The sequence below is a fragment of the Bos indicus genome, chromosome 2 (assembly GCF_029378745.1).
Source record: "Bos indicus isolate NIAB-ARS_2022 breed Sahiwal x Tharparkar chromosome 2, NIAB-ARS_B.indTharparkar_mat_pri_1.0, whole genome shotgun sequence".
Taxonomy (NCBI): domain Eukaryota; kingdom Metazoa; phylum Chordata; class Mammalia; order Artiodactyla; family Bovidae; genus Bos; species Bos indicus.
In genome coordinates, this window is record NC_091761.1 from 126,937,600 (window position 1) to 126,960,149 (window position 22,550).

General features: G+C 48.3%; 1 protein-coding gene and 1 long non-coding RNA gene across 12 annotated transcripts; one reads left to right on the forward strand and one right to left on the reverse strand.

Annotated features, from left to right (window-relative positions):
* Positions 1-6,615: 6,615 nt before the first annotated feature.
* On the reverse strand, positions 6,616-12,560 carry LOC139178583 (uncharacterized). Its single transcript, XR_011562963.1, has 2 exons — positions 12,461-12,560; positions 6,616-12,070 (listed from the first exon to the last, which is right to left on the reverse strand). It is a non-coding gene; the product is annotated as an uncharacterized lncRNA (long non-coding RNA).
* On the forward strand, positions 11,098-22,320 carry PAQR7 (progestin and adipoQ receptor family member 7). 11 transcript variants are annotated; one of them, XM_070776167.1, is made up of 6 exons: positions 11,098-11,481; positions 15,527-15,622; positions 17,411-17,499; positions 18,129-18,178; positions 18,816-18,906; positions 20,210-22,320. In XM_070776167.1, the coding sequence occupies exon 6, from the start codon at positions 20,231-20,233 to the stop codon at positions 21,281-21,283; it is 1,053 nt and encodes a 350-aa protein (XP_070632268.1). In that variant the 5' UTR covers positions 11,098-11,481; positions 15,527-15,622; positions 17,411-17,499; positions 18,129-18,178; positions 18,816-18,906; positions 20,210-20,230; the 3' UTR covers positions 21,284-22,320. The 11 variants fall into 11 exon arrangements, with proteins under 11 accessions (XP_070632268.1, XP_070632286.1, XP_070632281.1 ...); XM_070776185.1 differs by lacking the exon at positions 18,129-18,178 and having other exon boundaries at positions 17,311-17,499; XM_070776180.1 differs by lacking the exon at positions 18,129-18,178.
* Positions 22,321-22,550: the final 230 nt, after the last annotated feature.

The following is a 22,550-nucleotide window of genomic DNA, read 5'->3' on the forward strand; positions in this document are numbered from 1 at the left end:
TACTTCTCATCCTTGACACTTGTTTTCTTTCTTTTAAATTATAGCCGTTCTAGTGGGTGTGAAGTGATAACTCACTGTGGTTTGGATTTGCATTCCTACAATGACTAAAGATCCTGAGCGTTTTCTCAAGTGCTTACTGGCCATTGGTAAATCCTCTTTGGTGAAATATCTATTCAAACACTTTGCCCATTTAAAAATTGAATTATCTATTGTTTTATTAGTTTTAAGAGTCCTTTATATATCCTAGATACAAGTTCTTGAGCAGATACATGATATTTAGGAATATTTTTCTCCCAGTCTTGACTTATCTTCTTTGTAGTTAGTTATCATAAATGTAAGAGTTTATTTCGGAACTCTCAATGCTATTCTATTGATCTATATATCTGTTGTTATGCCAGCACCACGGTGTTTTGGTTATGTGGTTTGATACTATATTTTGAAATCATGAAGTCTAAATCCTCTACTTCATTCTTCTTTTTCAGAATTGTTTCACTTATTTTGCATTCAATGTATTTTCATATTTTAGGAACAGCTTTGGAGGTTGGATGAGGATCCAACTTGGATCCAGCTTGCCAATTTCTGAAAAAGAAAAAAAAAAAAGTTTTCTGGGAGTTTCACAGAGATTGAAGTGAATATATAGATCAATTTGGGGAGAACTACTGTCTTAACAATACTTAGTTTTCCAATCCATGAACATAGATTGTCTTTCCATATATTCATATCTTTTAAAATCTCTTTCAGCAACATTTTATAGATTTCATTGTACAAGTCTTGCACTATTTTTTTCATGATAATTTCTATTTATTGTTGAGAACAGAAAATATGGTTTTATTTAGACTCTCCTTTAAAATATTCTTTTTTCTTTTTTGGAGAATCTGAACAGATCTTTTTATTTTATTTTTACAGAACAAAATTATCTATAGTTCCACTATATACTGCAATTATTTTTTAAGTAGATAAATTAAGATTTTTAGTTGGAGTTTCAACATCAGATTCTCAAAAACTCTTAACATTCATTAATAGAATGAGTATACAGAGAAGTAGAAGGATATAGTAGACCTGAAAAGCACTATGAACCTATTCAACATAATTAAGATTTATACAATTTTCACATAACAGTAGGATACAAAGTTCCCATAGATTATAAACTAGGAGACACTGGAACATTCCAGGGACATAAAATAAGGTGCAAAAATTTCATGGTCTAAAAGTATTGAAATCATACACAGTCTGTTCTCTTATCACTATGGAATTATGTTAGATATGAATATCAAAAGATATTTGAAAATAACCCACATATTTTCAAGCTTGAACTATTTTTATTCCTCAGTGTTTACTTATTTTTGATGTGATTATGTGCAATGTTACTTTATTTATTTTTTATTGAGATATTATTGACATCTAACATTATATTAGTTTTAGGCATACAACATAATGGTTCAACATTTGCATATATTGTAAACTGATCATCACAAGTCTAGTTAACATCTGTCACAATACATAGCATACATTTTTTTTTTCTTATGATGAGAACTTTAAAGATTTTTTCTTTTGGCAACTTTCAAATAGGCAATACATTATTACTAACTATAGTCACCATGCTCTATATTATATCACTTCAGTCAAGTTCAGTTGCTCAGTTGTGGCTGACTCTTTGTGACCCCATGGACTGCAGCGCGCCAGGATATATTATATCCCTATGAGTAATTTATTTTGTACCCAGATGTTGTACCTTTTGACCTGATTCACCCATTTCATCCATTCCCTATGCCTATTTCTGACAACCACCACTCTTTTCTCTGTGTCTATGAGCTTGTTGTTTTTTTTTTTGGTTGTTGTTGTTTGCTGTTGTTCACATAAGTGAGATCATACAGTATTTGTCTTTCTCTGTCTGACTTATTTTACTGAGCATAACGCCTTAAGGTCCGTTTATATTGTTGCAAATGGCAAGATTTCATTCCTTTTTATGGCTAAATAGCATTCCATGCTGTGTGTGTATGTGTGTCTGTATATAGATATATGCCACATTTTCTTTATCCATTCATCCATCGATACTTAGGTTGTTATTTTAATGCTGAAAGCAAAGGAGAAAGAAAGGAAAATACAATTATCCTGAGTAGGCTTTTGATAAATGATTAAGCCCATTATGGACTGTTCTACCAGTGAGATATTCTGGGATTATTAAAAGTGGTTGTTGTGTGTTTCCCCCAGAAATATCACTCTGACTATGGAGAATGTTGAGTATAGGAACAACACGGAATTCATCTCCCTTTTCCCGAGACTGAGCGGATAGCCCGACACAGACTAGATGCTGCATGTGGTAGCAACTCATGCTGACCACCAAATATTTGTTTCTTCTCCTACTGCACTTCCTTACCCCTTGGAGTTAGTTGTGGCCATGTGACTTGCTTTAACCAATGAAACATGAAAGAATGTGCTATATGTCACTCCTGAGCAGAAACTTTAATAGCCAGTGTGCAACCTTCCATACTTTAACCTCTGCAGAGGTGGCTGGATGCACCTCAAAGCTGCTCCATCAGCCTGGCCCTGGAGTGAGGATGACAAGGAATAGAGACACTGACAATGGACATGTAGAATGAGCAAGAAATACGACCTGCTTTAAACTGCTAAGGTAGTGTTGTTGTTACTGCAGCAAACCTAACTCATCCTGACTAGTGTAAATATTTATAACTAGGATAGATATTTGTTGAAAAAGATAAATGAAACTAAAAAGTAGAACATTGAATTCTGTTTTGTCTAAAACTATGAAAAAGATGTCAGAAAATCGGCTGTAAACTTCAGGAAGTTAAAGTCAGAGTGTTAAAGGAGGGGATTTGGGGTGAATTGTTTCTCTTTCAAAAGTGTCTTTTGGGACTTCTCCAATGGTCCAGTGGTTAGGAATCCATTTGCTTATACAGGGGACACACGTTTGATCCCTGGTCCAGGAAGATCCTCCGTGCCTTGGGGCGACTGAGGCTGTGTGCCGAAACTATAGAGCCAGCATGCTGCTACTGAAGCCCACGTGCCTGGAGCCTGTGCCCTGAAACAAGAGAAGCCACCACGATGAGAAGTCCATGCACTGCAACTAGAGAGCAGCCCCCACTGGCTGCAACAAGAGAAAGCCCTCGCACAGCAATGAAGACCCAGCACAGCCAAAAATAAATAAATAAAAAAAATTAAAAGTGTCTTTTGGATTCCTGGACCCAACCCAATGTGTATGTGAGTTGGGGGAGGGGCGAACTCCCACACAACACTGGACGATTCTCAGGCCCAGCAAGGCTTCTGAGAATTCAACTCAGTTCTGATACTCTCTACCCAGAAACAGCATCAGATCCCACAGGTTTACGAACTCAGTCCCATGAGACAAGCCCTCTCTCCCATTTCAGATGCCAGTCACAAGCTTAGGTTAGCACCTGTGCTTCTGACCAACCAGCTATGGGTCAGAGGTTCCAATAACCCCTTCGTTGGGTCTATTAACTTGCTACAGGGTTTTAGAAACCCTGTGTCAGGAACAGGGTCAAAGACAAATATTAGAACAAGAGATGCTCTTGTGCCCGCATCACTTAGGACAGGACAAGGGTTTCAGAAGCTCTATGTCAGAAACGGGGCCAAAGATCAAATGCATTTCTTTTAATAAACCACAGTATCACAGTGTGTTTTAATGGATATTCAGCCTCACTCATAAAAGGAGAAATGTGAAGCAAAAGAAAACCGAGATTCCATTTGCACGTAGCACTTTGGCAAACATCAAAAGATTTGACTCACACTCAGTTGGTGGAAGTGTAAATTAGTCCAATGCGAAAAAGTGTACTTTAGTGATAACTATCACAATCCCCCTTGATCTGATAATTCTGCTTCTAGGAACTTCAACTTACAAAAATCCTTGCACACAGGCAAATGTTGTACTGAAGAAAACATCTTTGTCTTTTGCCCCCACTGCCTGTGAAGATACTTTCTGCAGCTGGGTCGTCTTGTCCCTTGGTTGAAGCCAAGAGCAGATTCCATGACTTCACTGGACGTGCTCAGATTTTAAAAGTTTCCGATCATGTAAGTCATTAAATAGTTTCAGTAATTTGAAAGAGTTGAGTCACAACTTCAGGCCTCTCTCCCAGGCCAGGCTTGCTCCACAATGAAGACATCTTTCCTTTCCCCTTCCTCCCTCTTTTCCTCCCTCCCTCCACTCCATTAACCTCTGTTGAGCACCTACTATGTGTTAGGAACTCTTCCAGTTTGGAAATAGCAGGGACCAGGAAGGACGGGTGACTCTGGGGTCATCAGTATGGCAATGATAGGGACAGAGTAAAGGGACAAAGTAGGTAATGAAATAGTTAATCCCACTAGAGAATTGTAAGTGAAAAAAAAGAAGAAGAAGGTGTGGGAGACCCCTGTAAGTTAATGATTACTCAAGAAAGAAAGTTAATGATTCAGTTCAGTTCAGTCGCTCAGTCATGTCTGACTTTTTGTGACCCCACGGACTGCAGCACCCCAGGCTTTCCTGTCCATCACCAACTCCCAGAGCTTACTCAAATTCAAAGTCCCTGGAGCTTACAGTCTAATGGAAAAGACAACAATAAAATAGGAAATCAATTGCAGAAGTTAATGATTACTTAACCACAAAACCAAGCAGGTTACTTGGCATAAAGCGCGTGCAGCGGAAGCACGAGACATGCCCCCAGACAATAAAGATGGCGGCATGAGACCCACATCCTGCCCAGTGAGCTCAGCTGAGTTAATGACCCCTCGGACATGCTCTGTACACACACACACACACACACACACAATAACTATGGAAAGGTGACATTTCAAAGCAAAGACTCTCACTGTACTGAGACCTGGAACTACTTTTCCATTGTGCCATGACAGCCCTGGCTTGACCCTGTAGGGCCAAGAAAATTCCCCTGCCCAACCTGGAGAAGGTGCTGATGATGGAAGGGTGATCTCTATTCAAGAATGAGAAAGAAGGTGGTCTTTCCCCTCCCCACTTGTCCTTTGATTGTAAAACAGTAGCCCACCAAATGCTCCATGTGCAGCACTTGCCCACTTGTAAGCCTCATAAGCATCCTGTTCTAATAAACCACTGATCTACCGCTTTGCCTTTCGTGGAATTCTTTCTGTGCTGAGACATAAAGGACCAGAGTTTCTTGGAGCTCCCTGAAATGCCACATAGCATTTTCCGCAGGCATGCTGAGTGTCCAGAAGGAAAATGAGACTGGGATGGATTATCAGAGGTACTGGGTGGGATAGGGGTGCCGTTGAGGATTGGGTGCCAGTTGATATAAGTGGTCAGGGAAAGCCTCTGCTGCTAAGGTGACATTTAAGTAGAGATGTGAAGGAAGGGGCAGCCAGACATTCAGCTTTTTGGAGCCAGGCCCAGATTCATGGCCATGGAACCCACGTAGTCACATGGGGCTCTGTGTTCTGAAGGGTCCCATGCTTGATTTAATACTCTGCTATTGCTATCTTGAAATTTTTAAGTTTTGAACAAAGCCCTGCATTTTTGTTTGTACAGGGCCCCAGAAATTAAGTAATAGGTCCTGTCTGGGGCAAAGTGAGCTTCAGACAGAAGGAACATCCGGTGCAAAGGCAAAGAGATGGGGATGTGTTGGCAGCTTGAGTCTGGAGTAGGAAAGGAGCCAGGGTGGCACCATGACTGGCTCCTTTATGCCTGCCGTATGAGGCTGCACCCCTTCCCGCAGCAAGTTATAGGATCAGGAAGTGTCTGACTTAACCCTCTGATTTGAGCTAGTTTTCTTGCTTTCCAGTTTTGTTGGGCTTCCCTGGTGGCTCAGATGGTAAAGAATCTGCCTGCAAGGCAGGAGATGTAAGAGACTTGGATTCAATCCCTGGGTTGGGCAGATCCCCTGGAGAAGGGAAAGGCTACCCACTCTAATATTCTTGTCTGGAGAATTCCATGGACAGGGGAGCCTGGCGGGCTACAGTCCATGAGGTCGCGAAGAGCTGACAAGACTGAGCAACTAACACTTTCACTTTCAGGTTTGTTGTTGTTATTGTTGTTGTTATATAGTCATTGGGTTGCATCTGACTTTTTAGGGACCACACAGACTGGGGTCCGCCAGGCTCCTCTGTTCATGGGATTTCCCAGGCAAGAATTCTGGAGTTGGGTTGACATTTTCTTCTCCGGGGGATCTTCCTGACTCAGGGATTGAACTGGAGTCTCCTGCGCTGGCAAGTGAATTCTTTTTTTTTTTTTTTTAGCCATGGACTTTATTGTTTGAATATTTGCAATTATTATTCTATACACAAACGTTAATTTCTTACAAAACTCTGTATTCCATATTGCCAGGTCACTTCACTCTTCATTTTCTGTCACATTTCCATCAAGAACTATTTCCCCAAATCACAATCTGCCTGATTGTGTGTTGTTACAACTCTGCGATGCCATAGACTAGCCCACCAGGCTCATCTGTCCATGAGATTTTCCAGGCAAGAATAGTGGAGTGGGTTGCCAGCAAGTGAATTCTTTAACAGCTGAGCCAGAGGGAAAACCCCAGGCTTGGCAGAGATTTAAAACTGACTCTTTCTTCCTGTGGGTGGGTCTGCTTTCCTGGAAGTCCTGCTCTGGTTTTCCCCCAAATCAGAGCCTGAAACAGAGACTTAAGTGCAGATAGTTTATTTGGGAGGTGATCGCTGGAAGTGAAGGGAGGGAGTGGGCAGAGAGACCAGAAAGGACGCAGAGCACAAAGGAGGAGGTGTCTGCCGCTCTGCCCTGCAGACAGTGCCCTTTGGAGCTGTCTTCTCTTGGACAGGAGGCTGGGGCTTTCTCCAACAGCTCTGACACACCGTGGGTGAGGGCTGCTCCCAGGGTGTTGGCCGTCTGCATTTCTAGTCTGCAGCTCAGCTGGCAGGCTGAGCTAGAGCTTCCAAGAGCGCCCTGAGGCCAGAAAGGAGAGGCAGGCTTGGCGGGTGCTTGGAGCGGGGCTGGGGTCCTCACGTTCTGAACAGTCCGCCACTGCTGAGGCTGAAATCTTGGTGGGCCAAGAAAATATGGCCTGGGCCACTCCTGTGTTTGCCACACGGAATGGTCACTGCGGGGCCTCCCACCTGGCGATCCCTTGCTTCCCTTGCTGAGAACAAAGTGCATCCACCAGCCAGCTGCTTACAGTGAACCTGCCCTGTTCCCAACATCTCAGGACACCTGCAGCCTCCTTCTGCTGAGGCACTGGGCCATTTCTGGAGACCTCTGTGGGCGGGATCTAAGGCTGCCCCAGGCTGACTCTCTCCTATGACCCAGTTCTGGTCGGGGGCAGCACAGACCCATGACCTGCTCACGTACGAGTGCAGTTCCCTCCTCCCACTGCCTCCTCCTCTGCTGCTACTCACACCTTGGGATCCTTAGGTAAGAGTTAGAGACCAGCCACAGAGTCCAGCCCACTACCTCTCTGACTGGTCTCCCTGAAGCCACCTCACTAGGCTTGAAATGAGAAGAAAGCCATCCCATCCCACCTAACTCTCGCCAGAAAAAAACCCTCTCTCTAACTCGTCTCCCCACTGCCCTCAGGGTTGAAGCCGTCCCGTCTTGACTCCCTACATTCTAGCATCACCAACGCCCCTACCTTTCCAATGTCCTCTGCTGCCACCAGGTCCCCTATGTTTAAAGTTTTTCATCCCCTAAACTTACCCTGCCACTCACACCTCTGCACATTTGCACATATTGTTCCCGCTGCCTTGAAAGTTCTTCCTCCTCCCCAGGGCTTGAGGAGAAACTCCTCATACTGTAAGAGTCGCCCCAAGTGGCCTTGACACAGAGAATCTCTGTAGGAAGCCAGTCCCTCCTGCATTGCACTCCCCATGCACCAAGCATGGTTGAGGTTATGGTCTTGAGTCAGATTCCCCGGGTTCCAACTCTGGCTTTGCTATGTGTACGAGTCAGGAATAGCTTCAACCATGCTGTGTAACAAACCATTTCAAAATTTGGGGGCTTACCACAAATTTTTCTTTATTTTATTTTTCTCACCTATTTGCAAGGGGATGGAGTAAAGAATTGAAACAGACTGATAGTTGGCCTTTATCGAGCAGTCCCTCTGTGCCAGGCTCTGTGAACATGTCACATGTATTATTTCATTTAATCCTCATGCCAACCCTATATGGTGGGTATCATTAGCCTGTTTTAGAGTGAAGGAGATACATAACTTGCTGGTAAGTGGTAGAACTAAGATGTGAACCCAGGTAGAACACACTCATGTGCCTCACGGCTTTGCTGCCTCCAGAGGACGGAAGCACTTGCTTGGGGGAAAAGACAAGAATGTGTTCCAGGGACTTCCCTCGTGGTCCATTGGCTAAGACTCTGTGCTCCCAATGCAGGGGGCCTAGGTTCGACCCCTGGTCAAGGAACTAGATCCTGCATGCCGTGACTAAAACCCAGTACAGCCAAGTAAATAAATAAATACCAAAAAAAAAAAAAGAGATTGTGTTTCAGACAGCTCAGGCGCCCCCTTCATCCTTTCTCTTACTTCGAGTCCACTGAAGCCCTTCCAGATGGCCTCCCCACTCAGAGCCCGACCTCTGAGGCCTTTGGTTCCTTAGGCCTGCCCCAAAATTCAGTCTCCCTGTTCCTTCAAGGGCCGAGCCCGGCACCTGGGAGGGCAGGTGGATGTTGCACAGGTTATAGAATAACCTGTTCCCCTTTCCAGGGACAGGACTCAAAGGCTTATAGGGGCTCTGGGATCCTGGAGCAGTGGAGTCACTGGGTCTCAACCAGGTGGCCTGAGCCAGGGGAGGACAGGGAAGGGAGGTGCCCTTGGCTGCCCTGGGGCTGCTCTCACCCTCCCTGGGCTGGAAGGAGTCGGAGCAGAGGGCAGGGAAGGACACGTGCTGGCCCCACAGCTCCACCGTTTGATACCAGTACTGTGTAGCAGCTAAGAGCTGGATTTGGATCCAAGTCTGCCACTAGGCAACTGGGTGACCTAGGGCAAGTAGGATCCTCTCGAGTCTGCTTCCTCATCTGCAAACAGAGATAACAACAGCACCCCGTCACGGGCTTACAGCGTGTCTAGCGGGCTTTGCACATGGCAAGTGCGTCATGACTGATCACTGTTTCTACTTGTATTACTTTTATCATTCAGCTGTCAAGTATCCAAGCCAAGTTTCCTGGTTAAGTGCTTTTTCTCCCCCAAGCACAAATACAGGTTCACTGACGCACGTGTGCGTGTGTGCATGCTCATTCACTCAGTCGTGTCTGACTCTTTGCGACCCCATGGACTGTAGCCCGCCAGGCTCCTCAGTCCATGGGATTTTCCTGGCAAGAATACTGGAGTGGGTTGCCATGCCGTCCTCCAGGGGATCTTCTTGACCCAGGGATCGAACCCACGTCTCCTGCATCTCCTGCCCAGACCCTAAATACACCGTGAGTTATGAGACCTGGGATATGTCATTTCTCTTCACTGGGCTTCATGTTTTCTAGCCATAAAATGGGGAACAACACATTCAATGTGCAGGAATGCATGAGGCCAAATGAGAGAATTTAACAGTCTCATGTCTCCTTTCTGAGCCTCAATTTCCCAATTTGTGAAATGAGTAAATAGGATTATCTGGATCAAAGGAGGTAGTTTTGCCCATGGCAAGAGCTTAATAAACTATAGCTTTAAAAACAAGTCCAGGGACTTCCCTACTGGTCCAGTGGTGAAGACTCATTGCTCCCGATGCAGGGGGCCAGGGTTCGATCCCTGGTCAGGAAACTAGACCTGACATGCTGCACCTAAAGATCCTACAGGACGCAACAAAAAGAGTCCACATGCCACAACTTAAAGAACCTGCATGCTGCAAAGAAGATCGAAGAGCCAGCACGCCACAGTTAAGACCTGGTGCAGCCAAATAGATAAATAAAGAGATACTAAAAACAGCACAAAACAAACAAGTCCAGGACAGAGCAGGTGTTCCACAAACGGAAACTGAATCCAAATCACCTTTCAAGTTCTTATTCACTATGGTAGAATATGTTTCATCATGTAGAATGTAATCTCCATAATGTCCTTACTTATTTTCATTTGCTATACCCTACCTGTTCTAAATGATCAGATTTTCTATGCCACTCTTCCTAGCTATAAGAGCAATGGAGATTTACGTAATTCTTGTGTGCTTGTCTGAACCTGTAGAAGTAAAGACTTATTTCATCCTATTACATTATGATTATACAGGTTTTGTTATAAAAGAGAAGTGTATATTCCTCTAGTACATTGCAGTTGACAAACAACCTTCCTATCTACTTTAGTTTTACTTACTTCTCCTAACACCCCTGTCAGGTTGGTATTATTAGCTCTGTTTTACAGGTAATAAACTAAGGCCCACTGAGAACAAGGAAACTTGCCCAAGATCACATGGTTAGTTGGGGTAGCGCTAGAACTTGGATCCTGTATCATGCCTTTGCCCCACAACTGTCCCTCTGAATAGGCTCAGAGCTCCTGAGGGCAGGGGGTGTCCCCCTGAGGCAGTCTCCCCTCAGTTCCATCCATCAGGCTGATGCTTCCAAGACAGGTCCGGGTTTCTCCCCACTCTGCCTGGTCCAGATCTTTACATACCCGAGGAGCAGACAAGCCCTACCAATGTTGGTCCAGTATCTTCTAAGGGCCTACCCTTCAGGTACTCCCTCTCCTGCGGGGAGATGTTACACCAAGGAGTAGAAAGAGGGCTTTTGTTTGGCCACATGGAAAGGCCTGTGGAAACTTGGATCCGTGACCAGGAATTGAACTCGTGGCCTCAGCAGTGAAAGCGCTGAGACCTAACCACTGGACCACCACGGAATTCCAAAGCAGGTGTTTTAATGGAAGTCTAAATAGTGTGTCTTGGGCTGGGCAGGGTAGGTTAGGAAAAGCTGCCGGAAGACAGCGCTTTCGGTGGGGACTTGAATAAGACTGAGGTGCAGGGTTGGGGTGGAGCTCCCCAGGCAGCGAGGTGAAGATGGGGGAAGGTCAGGCGTATCTGACCAGAAGCAGCCTAGTGAGGTGGGCTGTGTGGGTTTACGTGGCTTCAGGGCTGGGCTGCGGGCTCTCACTGGAAAATTCGGGTGCTCCAGCTCCAACTCGCCGCCTCCCTCTCGAGTTAGCCAGGTCCAGACTCCGGAGCTTGCGGCTCAAGTCGCCGGAAGTGGGAGCGACTCCTCAGCTGAGCAGCAACTTCTGCTTTCTCGGCCTCCTAGTCTCCCTCGGCCCCAAAGACGCAGGACCTCGCCAGGCTGTCGTCGCCGGTGTGGATGACCCCTCTTGCCCCCGTGTGCAACACGTGGGCGCGGGGGTGGGGGGCGGTGGAGGTGCTGCTGGCGCCCTGCCAGGCCGGCTCGGTGGGCGGGCGGGATCATCCAGGCCTGGGCAGGCGGCGGCGGTGGCAGGGTCCTGAGCCCCGAACCCAGAGTCTGCGACCAGTTCTCCCCCGACTCGGGGCGGGGCCTCCGCCCGGCCGCCCCCTTTTATCTGCGCTCCGGATGCCTGGATGCCGAGGGCAGCCTCTCGCAGATCGGCTCGGCCTCAGGTACCCGGCTGCCGGAGAGCTGGCGGTGTTGGGCAGCGGGGCCGGGCGGGGCGCAGGGTGCATCCGAGACTCGGGGTTGGATGTCTTGGTTTGGCGGGGTGGCGGGCGGGGAGAGGCATGTGGGGAGGGAGGGAAGACCCACAGGACCGCGCCGGCAGAGAGGGAGCATCTCCCGCTGGAGCGGGAGGCTGACTGTGAATCAGCTGGAGGGGCCGCCGCTGCGGAGAGACTGGATTAGGAGGAGCGGAGCTGGAGGGGGAGCCTCTCGGGGAGCAGCGGGAGGAGGCTGGAGGCCCGGGGCGATCAGAGCAGCAAGGAGGAGAGGAGGCGGGCGGTGGGGCGAGCTGGCCCCGGGGAGGACCGCAGTGTCGGAGGACGATGGGCACGGACCATGCTCCTCCCACGGAAGGGGGAATCTAGGGAGATTCTGGGGGTGAAAGGGGGTGTGAGTACCTGGAACTGGGTGGTGTGACGGACTCCCAGTTGGGAAGTCGGAAACAGTGGAAGAGCACGGCATGGGGCTCAGAGGGGCTCTCACTCCAAAGGAGCGCAGGTCCGTTGAGATCGGGGCTCCTTTGGTGTCAGGAGACTATGAGGGATTCCCCCCACTCGTTGAGGGACGCACTTGTCTCGAGACTATAGGTTTTGAGGACCTATAGGGAAACCAGAGGTTTCCCTGGAGCATCCGCCCACCATTACCCAACTAAGCCTGGCAGGAGTGAGAGGTCCGGTCAGACCAAGACTGGGGAGTTGAGTGTGATATATTTTCAGGGCCTGGCTGCTCCTAGGGGGATGTCCGTGACATTGGAGAGGGACCCAGCCTCCCATCTTGGGGCTTATACAACCGCGGGGCCCCTTAGTGACAGGCTGCTTTTCCCCAGCTTAGTTCCCCTGCCAAGAGGTCAGTAGGGAAACTGGTCAGTGATAAACCCAGGTCCCTTTTCTGTCCCCATGTCCTGGGCAATTGTAGCTAGCTCACCTGGGCCTGCTTTCCTCCAGCAGGTGTTTCCCTGTCCTCAGAGCAGTTGTGAGTCTGAGACCCTCAGAGGAATTCCTTTAAGAGTGATTTATTTCATTCTGATCACACGGTTCAGTACAATTGGAGGCCCAAAGTGCAGTTACAAAAAATAAAAGAGGTTTCTGTTCAGTTTTGGAACACATGGAGGAGCTTTTTCTTTAAACTCAGTGGGAGGAACTGGCGAATTGGTTTGCATTGAGGGAGGTGACCTAGTTGCTGAGATATCAAGAAGCCAGCCAGGGATGAAAACTTTGCTTGTATAATCTGTGGCCACTCACTGGGTGCCTGGGAGTTGACTGCAGTGGATGAAGGGCAAGAGCACTGGTTTTGGAGTAAGATAGGCACGCTCTGTCATCCTGCCTCCCTCCGGGGCTGTGACACCAGCGTAGCCACAGGTTCAAAGAGTTGCTGAGAGGGAGAGGTGAAATGTGTGTAAAGCCATTGTAAACGATGACTGTTAGTGCCTAGTCTTAGTAATAATATTTCAGGTTCTGCCATATTGTGTTATCCTTGTCAGGACCTCTCAAGAGGGTTTACTTCTGACAGCTGCATTGTTAACACTGGCCTAGCCTTAATTGTTTTTGTCTGATGAGGTTAAACAGCCTTCCATGGCAAGATGAAGTTGTCTTTAAGAGAGTGTACTGAACTGTCAGGGCCCAGAGAAGCAAAGATGAATATTTTGCTTGACAGGAAGGAGGCAAAAGAAGTAGAATTATAATCAAATATACTTATAATAGAGGCTATTTAGTAAGACTGTTATGGAGAAGGAAATGGCAACCCACTCCAGTATTCTTGCCTGGAGAATCCCACGGACAAAGGAGCCTGGTGGGCTCCTTTGGGGTCCCAAAGAGTCAGAGACAACTGAGCGATTAACACACACACAAGGCTGTTAAGCTCCAAGAGGGCACGGTATGAATACCCTTAGGTGTTACCCTTTAGCTGTTAATTAACTGGGCTATAAGTTCCCTGAGGGTGGTGTTTTAACTGTGTTGTTCACAGCTGAAGCTCCAGCTTCTGACACTGAGTAAGAACTGAACTGAACTGAAGCCTAAAACAAATACTGTTGGAATGTCTCAGGGCCTAAAGGGCCCTTTGAAGTCACCGGAGAATGCATTCTGTCCTTTGACATTTGGAGAAACAGGGCCAAGAACAGAAGGGACTTGTCAGGGCCACACAAGGATTGAGTAGCTGAGTCAGGACTAGAATCAACAAAGCTGGTGGAGCCAAAGCCGTGCCAGAGCCAACATCCAGCATCTGTGACTTTGTTTTTCTTGAGGTAGCTATTATTATTCTCAGATTTTAAATGGATAGGTACAGAGAGGTGAAGCAAAGTCACACAACTGGTAAGTTCCAAACCTGAAATCCCATCCTCACATGAAAACAAGGACCTGGCTTGTCTTGAAATAACTGCCGGAGGAAACAGGTGAGCAGATTCCCTCCCTGGGAGCAGCAGCTCTCTGCAGTTCTCCGTGATTACCAGCCAGGGGGCTTCTCTCTGGGCTTTATTTATTTATTTTCCTGGGCTCAGGGGTATTTCATTTGTGTGGGTGAGCCCCATCAGGCAGCCTGTCTGCTTCGTTCACCATATGCCCCCAGCCCGGCACCCCTATGCCCCGCGTATAGTACTCATTGAGTAAAATCTGTGAGATTGGTACAACCCAGGGCTCTCCCACTCCGAAGCCCACTCACCACCTAATCCCCACAAACTGGCCTGCTGTTTTGCCCCCAGAGATATTAAGGAGCCTCTCTCTGACAGTGTGTATCAGGGGGAAACCAGGGGAACTTGGGGGGTGGCAAGCTTTGGTTGAGGAAGCAGGTGAGGAGGTTGACCTTAAGTTTAGAAAAGGGAAATGTGAATTGGAAGAGCTGAGGAGGTGGGAGGGGAGAAGAAGAAGATGATGCTCAGGCTGACAGAAGACTTCCCACTGGTGGTCCAGTGGTTAAGAATCCACCTGCCAGTGCAGGGGACACAGGTTCAATCCCTGGTCGGGGAAATTACCACATGCTGCAGGGTAATTAAGCCCACGCACCACAACCACTGAGCCCAGGTGCCCCAGAGCCTGTGTTCTGCAACAAGAGAAGGCACTGAAATGAGAAGCCTGCACCCCGCATTGGAGAGTAGCCACCATTCACAGCAACTAAAGTCTGCAAGCAGCAAGGAAGATCCAGCAGAGTCAAAAATAAGTAAACTAAAGGAAAAAAGACATCCCACTTGGGCCATGGAGATCCCAGTTCTGAAGTTCAGTCAAACCAGAAGGCTCCCGAACCTGCAAGACAGGCCACATATTACCGGCTAGCACAGTCTTCCACCTTTACCCTCCTGCTCAGGGATGGGGCTTCTGGGGCAGCTGGGGCTGAAGCCCCTTTTCTCTGGGGATTTCACTTCTCTTGGGTCAATGGGCAAGTGCAAATCTTCAGGGCTCTGTGAATCCAGAGAGGTTACTCTGAATGGCCTTTGCTAAGAACACTTTAATTATTAAATAAGGTCAGTGTCCCCAGAAGTCCAAACTCCAGCCATATTGTCCTGGTCCCTAAATGTACCCTCAGAGGAAGGTAAATGTTTAAAGAGATACAGATAATTTTGTAAGGCCTCCAAACCCAGTGGAACCAGATATTGAGGCCTAAAAGAGCACTGAGATTTTTTTTAGAGAACCCAAAGCAAACTTTTCAACTTGGGAATGTTTTAAATACTAATATTCAGGCTAAGAATATTTCAAATACTACTACTATTAATAATTGATACTAATAATAGGAATAATTTACTGAATCCCTAAACTGTGCTAAAACTGTTCTCATAGATTTCATATTTGTAGCAGTCTATGAGGTAGATAATGTTAAAATTCCCATGAGGGGGCTGAGGATTAGAGACGGTAAGTCACTTGTCTTAGGTCACACAGCTAGTGTGTTATGGAAGCAGAAGTCAACTTGGTTTGTCTGAATCTGAAGTCCATCTGCTTCATGAGCCTTTATAGTGTCTGTTTTCTCCTTGATTCCTAACTTCCTTCCATTCTGATTCCTACTGAGTAGGGGACAGAAGCCAGTCAAGTTTGCCTGATATCCATCAACCAGGCCCTGGACATTTGGTCTCAGCCCAGCTTTGCCTGCCTTGCCGTGTGATCTTGGGTAAGTCACAACATTTCAGCTAGCTCTCAGTCTCCCCAAATATTTCATGCAGAGGTTAACCACGAGCTTCCTTCTCTAGCTGAGGCCTGGCTAGTGGGGGCAGAGTTTAGCCTGGAGTTGACCAAGGTAGTAGTGGTAATAGAGGGGAGGGTGGAGGGTGGAGGTGGTCTTTAGCCCCACCCTCTGGTGACATCACACAAGACACCTACAGTCCCTGGAAGCCCCACCCCTAGTGACCCTCACGTATGGAAGTGCCATCCAGTGCCTGGCATCTGGTGAATTTTTTCTGTTCTATAGCAGAAGTCATCAGCCCTAGTGTTCAAGAGAAACCCTTAGGTAACTAGTGCAATTAGGGAGACTTGGAGGGGGGCCCTGGGGCTTCCCAGGTGGTGTTAGTGGTAAAGAACCTGCTTTCCAATGTTCCATCTCTGGGTTGGGAAGGTCCCCTGGAGAAGGGCATGGCAACCCACTCCAGCATTCTTGCCTGGAGAATCCCATGGACAGAGGACCCTGGCGGGCTACAATCCATGGGGTTGAAAAGAGCTGGACATGCTGAAGCGACTGAGTGTGGAGGAGGGCCATGAAGGTGTACTGGACGGGGTGGGATGCCTGGAACAAGACTGGGGTGGGCAAACTGCTCAGAGGATGCCTTGAGCCTGCCCTCTGGGTGTCCGCCCTCATCCTTCTGGTCATGCTAAACTCCTGCCCCTGCTTCTTTCCCCTGGATCCAGGGCCACGTTCATGGAGTCAGGAGATGGGAACCAATTCTGAAAATAGAGCTGTTCACATGGAACTGGGCTGCTGGCTGAGGTCTAAAGGAAACAGGGCGACTAGACCTCTGTCATCCCAGGATCTGGTGTCTGGGTTTTGCGCTCAAAGTCCACTGTGTGTGGGGGAGGAGGAGGACAGGGAGTGAGCTATCCCCTGCTGAGGAGGTGGCTGTGAGCCAGGCTTCACTGGTACAGAGAGTAGGGAGCTGGTAACTGGGTGAGACTGAGGTCCTTGGATGCAAGTCAGTTGCTAGAAGCCTAAGGATGCAATTTGCAGGAAAGGACCTGGTCACCTGCTTTAGAACAGCATTTTCCAAAGTGGTTCTGTGGGATGCGGTTGGCTGTGACAGGAAGCAAGGCAACAGGAGTGGCTGAGAGTATCTGGGCTCTGCAGTCACAGAGCTGGGTCCAGATCCTGGCTTCACCTCTCTCTACCTACCTCACAGGCTAGTTATGAGAGTTGCAACAAGGCTATGAGTGAGAAAGTGAAAGTGAAAGTCGCTCAGTCGTGTCTGACTCTTTGTGACCCCATGGACTATACAGTCCATGGAATTCTCCAGGCCAGAATATTGGAGTGGGTAGCTGGTCCCTTCTCCAGGGGATCTTTCCAACCCAGGGATCGAACCCAGGTCTCCTGCAATACAGGCAGATTCTTTACCAGCTGAGCCACCAGGCTATGAGTGAGCATATCGTAAACTCTTACTACATTTCAGCTAGCTTTATAATCATTACTGGGAAAGGAAATCCTTGGTCATGTAAGCTTGGCAAATGTATTGAGCTGTTCAAAAAGTATTTGGGTTTTCCCATTAACATCGTACGGAAAAACCTGAACGAAGTTTTTGGCCAATCCAATAGGTTCAACAAAGTGAAGCAGGCTCTTTGGTGCAGGCCTTCTCTGATCTTTTAATATGCTCTTAGGACTTGGGAAGTTCCAAGAGTGGGGATGGAGCGCTGAACTGGATGGGACAGATTTTAGGGAGCCAGGAACTAAGGCACTGCTGCATGTCATCATTCCCAGGCCTTTGTCCTCATGGTGGAATGGAAAGCTAGCCGAATTGGGCAACTCTCGGGAAAGCCTTCCTGTCTCTGGGCTCCTGTTTTCTCAAGGTAAAACAAAGGAACTGCATGAGATGCTTTCAGAGGCCTTTTCTTGGTTCCCTGAGGTTCTGAGTTGGGAAGACAAAGCTGTAGACAAGGGTGGAGGCCAGACTGTTGAGGTTAAAGACCTGTCTCTCGGGGAGGAGAAGAAATCCAATTCTGGCAAGTGGATTCAACCAGCAAGTGGGCTGGGGGGTTCTTGTGCTCTGCACAGAAGTGGCCCCACTACGGTCATTAGCAAGGTCTTGCTGATGAATTGGTTCATCAGCAGGGTCTGATTCCTAAACCTGCCAGGCCATCTTGGAATATGAAGTAGAAGACTCTTGTACTCCCCTGTTGTAGCACCTCCCATGCAGTGGTGTAATGACTTATTTAACTCCTACTTCGCTACCAGGCTGGGAAAGGTCAGAGGCCAGAGCTGACTCCATAATGTAATGCAGGAGGAACTAAGGGATGCAGATCAGGCTGGGGGTGAGGTGGAGTGTGGGCTGGGGGTGGCTTGATGTTGCCTTTGCACAACAAGCACCCTGTGTTTGCTTGGACTATGTGCGAATTACTGGGGCTTTGGGGGTGATCATGGTGCTGCTGATGGCGGAGAACTTGAGTGCTTTATCTTGCCCAGATTTCTTGCATTTTAGAATGACTGGTGCAAAGGAAGTTGCAGTAAATATCTGATGAATGAAAAACAGTAAGTTTGGTTGCTGCATCCATTAAGCTTCTTGGGGAGAATTTGAGGGAGGGGAGTTGTCTGTCTAGCTAGTTGTCTGGATAGTTTATCAATACATATTTGATTTAATGAACGGCACGGTGAGTAATGATAAGCCTGAATTAAGCAACTAGTATCAGGCAAAAACAGTATATAATTATTAAACTATTAATAGTACTTGCCACCTTGACTGCAGAGGGCAGTTTTGGGACGTGGTTAAAATTACAAACTGAGAGACTTCTCTGGTGGCCCAGTGGTTAAGACTCCATGTTTCCAATGCAGGGGCTGCAGGTTCGATCCCTCGTTAGGGAACTAAAATCCTACATGCTGTGCAGTGCTGTCAAAAAATAAAATAATAGTAATAATAATAAAAAGACTGCAAACTGAATTTATATCATGCCTTTACTGCTTCTTAGGCAGGGTACTCAACTTCTCTGTGCTTCAGTTTCCTTGTCTGAAAAATGGGCATATGATAGTACCTGTCTCATAGGGTGTTGTGTTGATTAAATGAATCAAATATGCATAAATTGCTTAAGACACTGTCTGGCACATAGCACATGCTGTGTAAGCATTTGCTATGCTTTGGTTTCCTCTCTATAACCTCTACCATATTATGAAGTTCTTGAAGGCAAGGATCAAATTCTTTTCCACTCTCCTCCCACCCTACACTCTGGGACCCAGCACAGGACGTGAGGCAGAGAAGGAGCTCAGTAAGTGTTTGCTAAATGAATAAATGAATGAATATGTTTTAAATGATAACTTGTATAATCCATTATAGATCTTCCACAGGGGAAAGTGAGGGGGCATTAAGGAGGTGGCAGCTTGTACTGGTCTTAAAGGACTTCAGTAGAGGGAAAGGAAGTTGGCACAGGGTCTCACATTTGGGTTAGGTGGAAATGAGGGTGGGAGCAGGTCATGGGGTCTTGAATGCAGGGTGAGGGGTTAGATTGGATTTATTTGCAGTTAGCAGTGTGGAAGGTCTAGAGGCAGGAACTTTTCAGCAGGGGTGGGGCAAGGGCTGTTTTTATAGGATCAGTTGTTACTAGGGACTTGCAGGGAGAAAAGTGGCTTTTTGAGTTGGGCCTTCAAGGCTACGAAGTATTATCAGGATGCTATTATGCTGATTTTTCATTCCACAAGCATGAAATGAATGAAAATGAGCACCAGCTACCTGCGAAGCACCAGGGGTTCACAAAATAATAAGACAAATAAGCCTACCCTGGAGGAGCTTGCATTAACAACTTAATGCCTATGAGAAATGTTATAATGGTCAAAGGACTGTGGGCATTCGAGTAGAAGGGTCAGCATCAGAGGACTGGGGGGCCAGGGAAGCCTGGGAAAATATCACAGAAGAAATGGGTTTTGAGGAATGACTAGGAGCTTGCCAGACAGGCAAGATGAGGTAAATGTCTCAGATGGAGGGAACAGCTTACCCAGAGCTACAGACATGTGAAACAGCAGGTCCAGGGGCTTGATGAGGCTGTGGCTGGGTGTGATGTGTGCTGTGGTTGAGTACTAAAGCTGGGAAAGGCAGTAGGGACCAGATCATGTAGGGTAATGAGGGTTAGTGGGAGACCCAGGCCATTTGGAAGAAGCTAAACGTAGAGGTAGCAAATCTGTTCTTAGCAAGGACATTGTCACCACCATGTGAGCACTGACGGCAGCATGAACACTGGAAGAAAACAACGGGGGCTGCTGCATGGAGCCTGGACTGGAAAGGAGTTGGCTGACATAGTGGCCTCTAAGTAACGCCTGCCTCAAACATTTATTGAGCACCTTCTATATGCCAGGCACTATCCTAGGCCCTTGGGATAGATCAAGGAGCAAAAGAATCGTGAGTCAGAGCTGAGCTCTCTCTGAGGACAACTCTGCTCCTTTTTAACTCAGTGTAGGGATAAGGGGGTAGGGAAGATGGAGAAAGAACTGGGCAGCAAAGCCCCCCCAGTTGCTGCTCATGGGGCAGGAGGGTGAGGACACCAGCTCCCTAACTTTGCTCGGGCCTCTCTCTTCCAGCCCCCTGCCCAGCCCACAGCCATGGCCACAATCGTGGCCCAGAAGCTCAGCCACCTCCTGCCCAGTCTGCGGCAGGTCCACCAGGAGCCTCAGCTGTCTGTGCCATCAGAGCCTGTGTTCACCGTGGATCGAGCCGAGGTGCCGCCCCTCTTCTGGAAGCCGTACATCTACGTGGGCTACCGGCCGCTGCATCGGACCTGGCGCTTCTACTTCCGCACGCTGTTCCAGCAGCACAACGAGGCGGTGAACGTCTGGACCCACCTGCTGGCCGCCCTGGTGCTGCTGCTGCGGCTTGCCATCTTTGTGGGCACCGTGGACTTCTGGGGAGACCCACATGCCCTGCCTCTCTTCATCATCGTCCTCGCCTCCTTCACCTACCTCTCCCTCAGTGCCTTGGCTCACCTCCTGCAGGCCAAGTCCGAGTTCTGGCATTACAGCTTCTTCTTCCTGGACTATGTGGGTGTGGCCGTGTACCAGTTTGGCAGCGCCCTGGCACACTTCTACTATGCCATTGAGCCTGCCTGGCATGCCCAAGTGCAGACCATCTTCCTGCCCACGGCTGCCTTTCTTGCTTGGCTTTCCTGCACTGGCTCCTGCTACAACAAGTACATCCAGAAGCCTGGCCTGCTGGGCCGCACTTGCCAGGAGGTACCCTCTGCGCTGGCCTACGCACTGGACATCAGCCCCGTGGCTCACCGCATCCTTGTGTCCCCCGACCCTGCCACAGATGACCCGGCTCTTCTCTACCACAAATGCCAGGTGGTCTTCTTTCTGTTGGCTGCAGCTTTCTTCTCTGCCTTCATGCCTGAGCGCTGGTTCCCTGGCAGCTGCCATGTCTTCGGGCAGGGCCACCAGCTCTTCCATGTCTTTTTGGTACTGTGCACGCTGGCCCAGCTGGAGGCCGTGGCGCTGGACTATGAGGCCCGGCGGTCCATCTATGAGCCTCTGCACACCCGCTGGCCCCACAACTTCTCTGGCCTCTTCTTGCTCACAGTAGGCAGCAGCATCCTCACTGCATTCCTCCTGAGCCAGCTGGTACGGCGCAAACTTGATCTTCATCGGAAGACTCAGTGAAGGGGGTGGCAGCTGGTAGGGAGGGAAGTATAGTGGGGGCCCAAAGGTCCGGATGGGAACAGATGGGAATAGATGGGAACTTTGGCTCCAGGTGGGAACAAGTCCTGGTAAAGGTGTTTTTGTCTGGCCCACGGTGATTCTCTGTGCATTCCTCGGCTGCCAAGGGCAGCACTGGCCAGTCCTTGGATTGAGGATTGGCTGGAGCTGCTGGGGTCTACTCTTGGGCCTGCCCCAGCTGCCTGCCCTGGGAGAGGGAAAGAGAAAGAGAAAGATGTGGGCCACCCTGGTTTTGCCTCCCCTCACTGCCTCTCTCACTTAGGGGTGAGGATGGGGGATCAGCTGGGGCCAAGACCCTGACTTGGGGCTTCCAGATTATCTGGGAGGGGGTGAAGTTGGGATTTAGGTTAGAGTCAGATCTGAGCTGAGGGACAGGGAAAGCATCAGCAGTGCCCTCTACCCAGATCCCCTTGGGAAAGGACAGCCCTCTGTTGTGTGCAGGACTTTAAGGTTCCTTGAACTCCAGCTTGGAGTTTGGGTGTTCCAGAGAACCCCCAAAGGTCAAAGATTGTGCCGGGTGGAAATGGATCCCATCCAGTGCCCCACAGCTCTCAGTCACTGTCCCAGTGAGCTCCACCCTCCTATCACTGGACTCTGTGTCCCACTCATCCTGTTCCCATCTTTCCTGGGTCCCTCATTCACAGCTCAGTGTTTATCCATTCAGTGTTTCTTGGGCCTCTACTCAGAGACAGGCTATTGATGGGGCCCTGTGGATTAATGCAGGATTAAAGGCTTTACTATCGAATGAACTGTCAGGGGAAACACTGAGGAGGGAATAATTAGTGCTGCCTGGGACCCTCAGGATCTTGGGTTGAGAAGGGTGAATAGGAGTTTGCAGATGGAGAAGAGGAAATGTATTCCAGGCAGAGGGAAAAACCTGTTCAAAGGCCAAGAGGGATGGAAGGAGGAGTCACTGGAGCTGAAATCAGGGGTGGTCTGGACTCTGATGTCCTGGATGCAATAAAATGACTGTGCCAACAGTTGCTTCCTTCTTGTCTCCTATCCTGGAGAGAGGGCCCCGGTGCACCCCTTGGGCCTGCTCATTGTGTTGGAGGAGGTTTTCAGGGGGAGCTTGGGGGTGGGCAAAGGGAGGAGATCCTGTTTTATCTTTGCCTGGGGGTGGGCCTTATTTACTGTATATGGGAACTTTGTTTTGATAGGAAAGGTGAGGTAGTTTTATTACTAAATAAATATTAGACGTTAAAAGAAT